The sequence below is a fragment of the Cnephaeus nilssonii genome, assembly GCF_951640355.1.
Source record: "Cnephaeus nilssonii genome assembly, chromosome: 7".
NCBI classification, from domain to species: domain Eukaryota; kingdom Metazoa; phylum Chordata; class Mammalia; order Chiroptera; family Vespertilionidae; genus Cnephaeus; species Cnephaeus nilssonii.
In genome coordinates this window covers 1,960,713-1,968,001 of record NC_137078.1, presented here as the reverse complement: position 1 = coordinate 1,968,001, position 7,289 = coordinate 1,960,713, and the positions used below count along the sequence as shown (strand labels likewise).

Genomic DNA, 7,289 nt, shown 5'->3' with positions numbered 1-7,289 from the left:
TACAAATGTGTCAGCATTTATTGTATTTACATAAAAATATATAACCCTGAAAATTTATATATATAAAAGCCTGCCGCAACCTTCGCAGCAGAGTTCAGGATCTGAAGGAGGGGCCAACACACAAATGAAAATGCTATACAAGACATATGAATTTAGAAGGCATTGGACACTGGGGTGGTGGGGGCTTGCCCAGGGTGGGAATGGCTAGGGGGGTGGTCAATTGGGAAAAAAGAAGACATATGTAAAACTTTAGATAATAAAAAAAAGTGAATATCACACACAAAAAAGGCATTGGGGGCCAGGTGGAGACCTCTTTCTTGAGGAGAAACACCGACTTCTGGCCTAGTCCGCTATTTATTTACTTGAATACACATTTTCCCTTTAGCAATGCATACAGGCATATCAAGGGTAAAGTTTGGTAAACAGTAAGAGGATTATCAGGTTAGGGAATTGTCTTGAGCCACCACTATCTCAACAGACAAGGTGCTTAGTGTCAGTCCTGCTAACACCCAAGGTCCATTGGCCTTCTGCATTCCTTGGTGCACTCTTGTGACACTATCAGCAAGTAGTGGCTTCCAGCAAAAGCCTAATATACAAATTGTCCCCTTGAGAGTTCGACCGGGAGTCTAGGAGTTGGGCAGCCAGGGAAGGGAGGCCCCAGTTGGCAGCTGGAAGGCCCTGATTGGCCCTGATCGCTGGCCAGGCCTAGGGACCCTACCTGTGCATGAATTTTGAGCACTGGGCCTCTAGTCTGGAAAATAAGGATATTTTCCAGAAAAGAGAAAATTACTAAAACAAAATTCCTAATTCTTTAGTTAGTAAAAATAATTGCTTAAAACTATTAAAACAAAAAACACTAGATTATTTTGGGAGAGTGAAGGTCGTTCTGTGGTTTTTTAACATGAAGAAATTCAATAGAGACCAGCAGCATATTACTACACATTTAGTTTATGTGGAAGTAATTAGGGTGAATCAACCAATCCAATAACATAAGTTTGCCTATTATGATCCTGGTATGACATTAGACACTGGAGATTTAGTCAAGAAAAACATATGACTTCATGAATCTTATATCCTAGTGAAGAGAGACATGTGATAAACAAATGGGAATTTTAGATAATGATAACTGTAGTAGGAGAAATAAAATGGTAACATGATAGAGACTGATTTGGGAACTAGGGTGAATATTATTTTAGCTTGGGTGGTCAGGGAAGGTCTCTTTAAGGATGTGTGTTTGGACAGTATAAATGACCAGCGGCCTGGTGCACAAAATTTGTGCACTGGGTGGGGGGAGTAAAATTTTTACTGGGTAAACACACACACACAAACCCAAACATGGCCACAAATTTACAGTGAGCAACTTTGACATTTCACCAAATACACAGACTTACAACTGAATCCAAAAGTATAGAAGGGGAAGATTTATGATCTAGAGATTTTTTTGTTTAAGGCTAAAATGGGCCTGGCCAGTTTTTCTCAGTGATTAGAGCATTGGTCTGCACACCAAAGGGTCTCCAGTCGATTCCTGGTAAAGGGCATGTACCTGAGTTATAGATTCATTCCCCAGCGGCAGTCTGGGTAAGTTTGGGAAGAAACTAGCCCATGTCTCTCTCTCTCTCTCTCTCTCTCTCTCTCTCTCTCTCTCTCTCCACCCCCCCTCCCCCGCCACCCTCTTCCTTCCACTCTCTTAAAAAGCAATGGAAAAAAATATTTTCAGGTGAAGATTAACAACAACCACAAAAAACTAAAAGAGTAAGATGAAAATTGACTATACCTTCGTGATGCCCACCAGCCAATTAGGCGTGAGTATGCAAATTAACACAACATAGATGTCACAGATAAGGGGAAGGGAAAGGCATGTATTGGCAGAGGATAGAAGAGTGTTGCAAGATAAGGGGGCGAGAAAAAGGGGGGTATCAGGTGGGCTTTGACCTTTTAAACTGATACTCTTTCATCTTTTAGTTCATGAATTTATTGTTCAAACTTCGTAGGACAAGAACCCACAAGGAAGGGTCCACACTCCAACTCCATGTTTCATTTTGAAGGAAGAAAAGCCCTCTAATACTCTGGAATGCCTGGTAGGTCTGTCCACTAAAGAAGGCCGGAATTTCCCTGAATCTAAGACATTAACCCAGCCCCTTGTGGACGTCCAGAGGGGATAACCTAAACCCAGAAGCTTGAGTCGACTTAAAAGAGTATGAAGAAGCCATTGAAGGGCTGCGATGCACAGTCTATCCTAAAAACGTGCTTATCCATGATTACGTGACATACACTTGAATTACATGCGAATAAACGTATGAATCAGGAATGTTGCGCCTTTCTATCACAAACGAGTTAAGAGTCTTCAGAAAGTCGGGAAGCAGGGACGTCTGGCAGCGCGGCGAGGCGGAGGGCACAGGGACAGGACGTGACCCCACAGTCACACAAGGGTGTCCCCGGACCTGAGCCCTCATGGTTCAGCCGCCCAGCGGCCCGGCGGCTTCCGCAGCCCACCGGGACCCGAGACCGACACCACAGGCCCCGCCCACCAGGCCCGGCCCCGCCCACGCTGCAGGCCCGGCCCCGCCCACGCTGCAGGCCCGGCCCCGCCCACGCTGCAGGCCCGGCCCCGCCCACGCTGCAGGCCCGGCCCCGCCCACGCTGTAGGCCCGGCCCCGCCCACGCTGCAGGCCCGGCCCCGCCCACGCTGCAGGCCCGGCCCCGCCCACGCTGCAGGCCCGGCCCCGCCCACGCTGCAGGCCCGGCCCCGCCCACGCTGCAGGCCCGGCCCCGCCCGCGCTGCAGGCCCGGCTGAGGCGGCGTACTGACGCGGGGCGGGGCGGAGAGGGAGGAGGAGTCACGAGGCTTTTCTGGGGGCGCCGCTCGGCTGGCGGGCCCACGGCCCGGGACCCCGGCGTTCGCAGAGCCGCCTCTCGGGACCCCCGCGCACCTCTCTGCGGCCTCTGCCTGCCCCCCGCCCCGCGCGGCCCCTGCGGCTCGGGCTCGGCCCCACGCTCCGCCGCCCTGGCGCCCGCGACTCTGTCGTCCCCGGACCGGCGCGGACCGGCTCGGCCGGGGCGCAGGCGGCTGGGGAGGGGTCGCGCCGGGGCCGCCCCCGACCTGGGGCTGTCGGCGGAGGGCGAATGCTGGCTCCCCGGAGACGGGCCGCTCCTCGGCGCCCACGGGCCGCGCGCGGAAGCAGCCGTGGGGCCGACCCACCCCTTCTCGGGCCCTGCGGCCGGGCGGGGCCCCGGGCCGCGGCCCCGGTCTCCCGGCCCGTCCCCTTCGTGGGGCGCGGCGATGGCGGCCGGGGGTCCGGGCACGGATCCTTCCGGCGCCTCCTCCTCCTCCCTGCTGTCGTCCCCCTCCTCCTCTTCGTCGCCGAGCGAGGTGATGGCGCTGAAGGACGTGCGGGAGGTGAAGGAGGAGAACTCCCTGAACGAGAAGCTTTTCTTGCTGGCGTGCGACAAGGGTGAGAGCTCGGCCCGTCTCCGCTCCCGCCGCTCGGTCCCGCTCACCCACTCCCGCCCGGCGCGGGGCCGCCCTCTCCGGGCGCCGAGCTCCGCGCCCGCCGCCGCCCGGGGCCCCGCCGCCTCGGCCGGGAGTGCGCCGCGGGCGGCCCGCGTTGGGGTGGCGTTGGGGGCGCGGACCCAGGCTTTTGGCCCCGCCTCTGCGGCTGACCCCCTGGGTGACCTGTTCTCTCTTTGGGGACTTACGTGTTTTTGTTTTTTTGTTTTTTTTCCTTTTTGGAAGCCCAAAGGGCTTGTTTAGTGTGAAAATCCCATGACCTTGCTTAAGGTGCCCGTGTTTGTGGGCTCTCACCTGCCCCCCACCCCCATTAAAATCTTATTTGTGAGGCAGTATTTTAAGTTCAGCCGCCCAGCGCCTTGGTGTGCAGTGACTGTGGACTGGAATCAGATTTGTCACAATCCTAGGTGGACACAAAGACAGGACTGAAGAAATAGTCCCAAACGTTCTCCAAATTTACAGAACAACTTTGTTCGTGCTTTTTATTAGTGAGGAAGGTTTATTGCTTCTGAGCCTTCTTTGAGACATAAAGGTAGTGCAAAATAATTACAGGGCAAAAGTGTGGAAGATATTTAATATTTTTCTTAAAAAAAGATTCTTCACTTTTATGGCCATATAAAGTCTCTTCACTCAAGCATGCTTTCTTTTGTTGCATATAATAAAAGGAATGAGAAATTGATTGCCCTAAGACTAATTTTACTTCCGGTGTGAAATACTGTACAATTTATTTTTCTACATCTATTCAGTTTGCCTTTGTTGACCTTAAAAAGAAAAGTTATTTTACCAGCAAAAATGGGTTTATTTGGGAACAGCAAAGAAGTGCAATTCAGGACAAGTAAGCTATAACAAAAGCCATAGGCAAGGCCACCAGACAAAGGAGAGGAACGTTTTATGGAGAAGAAGGAAGTTGGGAGGGGTAGTTTTGAACAAAAGTTCATTGGAGACAATTGAGAGTTAAGGGCGATGATGGTTTCTCATTGGCTGGGGTGATAAATTTCTTGCAGGATGGTTTCTCATTGGCTGGGATTGTCAATTTCTTGTAGGAGACCTAATGTACATCTTTTATGTTGGGGCCTACCACTGATGATTCTTTCCTGTTGAGGATTTTCTGTTGGGTTCTGTAATTGGTAATCAATTCATCCTATAATTTGACTTCCGGTACTGCATATGAGCACCTGCTCTGGCCTGACACTATTTCAAGTAAGATTTCCCTTTGTTAATTTTCACACCTTCCAATGGCCATGCTCACTTAGAAAACTCAGTTTAGGATCATGCAGACTTTGAGAACATAAACTCAAAGGACAGTTTACACTATGAAAATATTAGCTAACAGAGGATATTTTGTATGTGCAAGGTTTTTAAAAAAATATTTTTATTGATTTCAGAGAGGAAGGGAGGAGAGATAGAAACATCAAGATGAAAATCATCCATAAGTTGCCTCCTGCACCTCTCTCCTCCCCTCCCCCCTGGAGATCAAGCCCACAACAAGGGTATATGCCCTGACTGGGAATGAACCATGACTTCCGGGTTCACTGAGCCACCTGGTATTTTTAATAAGTGTCAGTCTCTAACCCAGTGGTCGGCAAACTCATTAGTCAACAGAGCCAAATATCAAAAGTACAACGATTGAAATTTCTTTTGAGAGCCAAATTTTTTAAACTTCTTCTAACGCCACTTCTTCAAAATAGACTCGCCCAGGCCGTGGTATTCTATGGAAGAGCCACACTCAAGGGGCCAAAGAGCCACATGTGGCTCGCGAGCCGCAGTTTGCCGACCACGGCTCTAACCTCTTACTGCTTTTGAAGTAGGATTTGATTTACATAATCTTTTGCAAATACATTGACTTATAAAGGCCACCTATGTCAGCCACTTTGATGTTCTTATGTAATAGTATTAAATCATATTATGAAAACATTCCTTAAAATCCACCATGGACACAACTTTGAATTGTCTTGGAAATGTAAAGAAGCATAATATATATCTATAACCTCACAAAAGTCATTGTAAATTAGGTAAAATTGTGTAGTATTACTGGAGTGGATTGTGTAAGGTCTTTTCCCTAAAAAAATTCTCTGAGAGAGGGAATGGAAGATTGTGTTGTTTTAGAATGAATAAATCACTGCTGCATGTCCTCCAGCTTATTGAGCTGTGGTTATTTTAAAGCAAACAGAAAGTATGTCAAGAAAGGGAATTTGATGTTCCTGTCAAACTGAGGAATATGGTTCGAGTAAGTACTTGTATGTTGTGTGTATTTAAGATTATTGCATGACATATTTAAAACAAAAGAATGTTTTGATATAGGATAGTTTTGTAGCCTGTCCAGTAGTGCAGTTGAAATAGCTTGGTACCCTCTGTCAGTTTCCCATTTTATAAGATCATTAAGATTTTGGGGGAGATTTGGCTTTTGGGGGTGGGTAGAAAGTAAATATGCATGCTTTTTTGCCCATATAAAGTAAAAAAAAATGTAAGGAGAGAATAAGTAGGTATTTTCTGTTTCAGGTATGTTAAAATGAGCTCTTGGGTTAGGTTGAGGAAATGGCTCATTTCTTACACTATGGTATTCTTTTACATGTAAAAAATAAATAGGAGTTATAGCAGTATTTTTTTTACATGTTTGTATCCACTAATATTATTAAACCTCTTTTGTATCACCCAAACCAAATCTGTAAGTGGAAATTTCCTGAAGTAGCTATAATTTCCACTATTACATTGGAACTTTTATCAAACCAAATGGCAACTATTTACTAAAACAACTCTTTGGGTTAGAGTGCATATACTTTTCATAGATGATCTCATTTCATCCTTACAACCCAATGAGCTATATCTGTTGTTATCCCCATTTTACAAATAAGGAAAATGAGACTTAGCAGAATTTTAAAATCCCTTTGCCTAGAGTTGCATTAGTTAGGAAGTAGAACTAGGATATATTTGAGCCTGCACTATTAACCACTATGTTATATTGATCTAGTTTTAACTGGATGAATGAAAATCATTTATGTTAGAAAAGACATGTTCACAGTTGGACTTACTAGTTGAAAATCAAACTCATTCTCTATGAATGTTTTATAAACCTTTCTGTGGATCAAATTTATCCAATAAAAGTAAAAAACTTTAATAGCACCAGAGCAAATCTGTAGAACATCTATGTTTCTCATCCTTTTCATTTAGAAATTTTACTCTACATATACAACATGTTCATAATGTATTATATTTGGAAAGAATTCCTAAAGTAAAAATTGTGGAGATGAGGTGGTTATGTGTATGTTAGTGGATGAGTGGGCCTTTGAAAGATATGTACAGATTAAGGAGTAAAGAAAAAACTGGAAAAAAACCTGGCCAATGTAGCTCAGCTGTTGAGCTTTGACCCAGCAACCAAGAGGTCACTGGTTTGATTACAGGTCAGGGCACATACCTGGGGTTGCAGGCTCCATTCCCTGTGGGGGATCCTGCAGGAGGCAGCCAACCAATGGTTTTTCTCTCTCATTGATGTTTTTAACTCTCTTATCTCTCCTTCCTTTTCACTGGTCTATCTGTATGTTCACTATCAGTTCAACTTATGACTAAAAGTTTCACTTTCTGAAGTGTTTGATAAGTTTTTGCCATAGAGCATGAGTGTCTATTCGTAGTGCTATGAAGAAAATACTTTTTTGTGTGATTAGTTTTCTTAAGGTAACTAAGGAAATGTGGCATCAAGAAAATTATGGTTCAGCTTCATCCAAAATGCATGGAGGGCTTTAAAGTCATTGATTTCAAATAATACCATTCTCCCTGTTTGGGTTGCT

At 46.1% G+C, this 7,289-nt stretch overlaps 1 protein-coding gene across 8 annotated transcripts in view; it reads left to right on the top strand.

The window, feature by feature from the left end:
• Window positions 1–3,148: 3,148 nt before the first annotated feature.
• The window catches only part of TRPC1 (transient receptor potential cation channel subfamily C member 1), a 165,179-nt gene continuing 161,038 nt past the window's right edge, over window positions 3,149–7,289 (top strand). For 7 of the 8 annotated variants that reach the window (XM_079777910.1, XM_079777903.1, XM_079777908.1 and 4 more), the window contains exon 1: window positions 3,149–3,451. In XM_079777910.1, the coding sequence (XP_079634036.1) occupies window positions 3,280–3,451 (172 nt within the window). In that variant the 5' untranslated portion in view covers window positions 3,149–3,279. The remainder of the gene's footprint in view (window positions 3,452–7,289) is intronic. The other variant, XM_079777906.1, reaches the window with a different exon arrangement.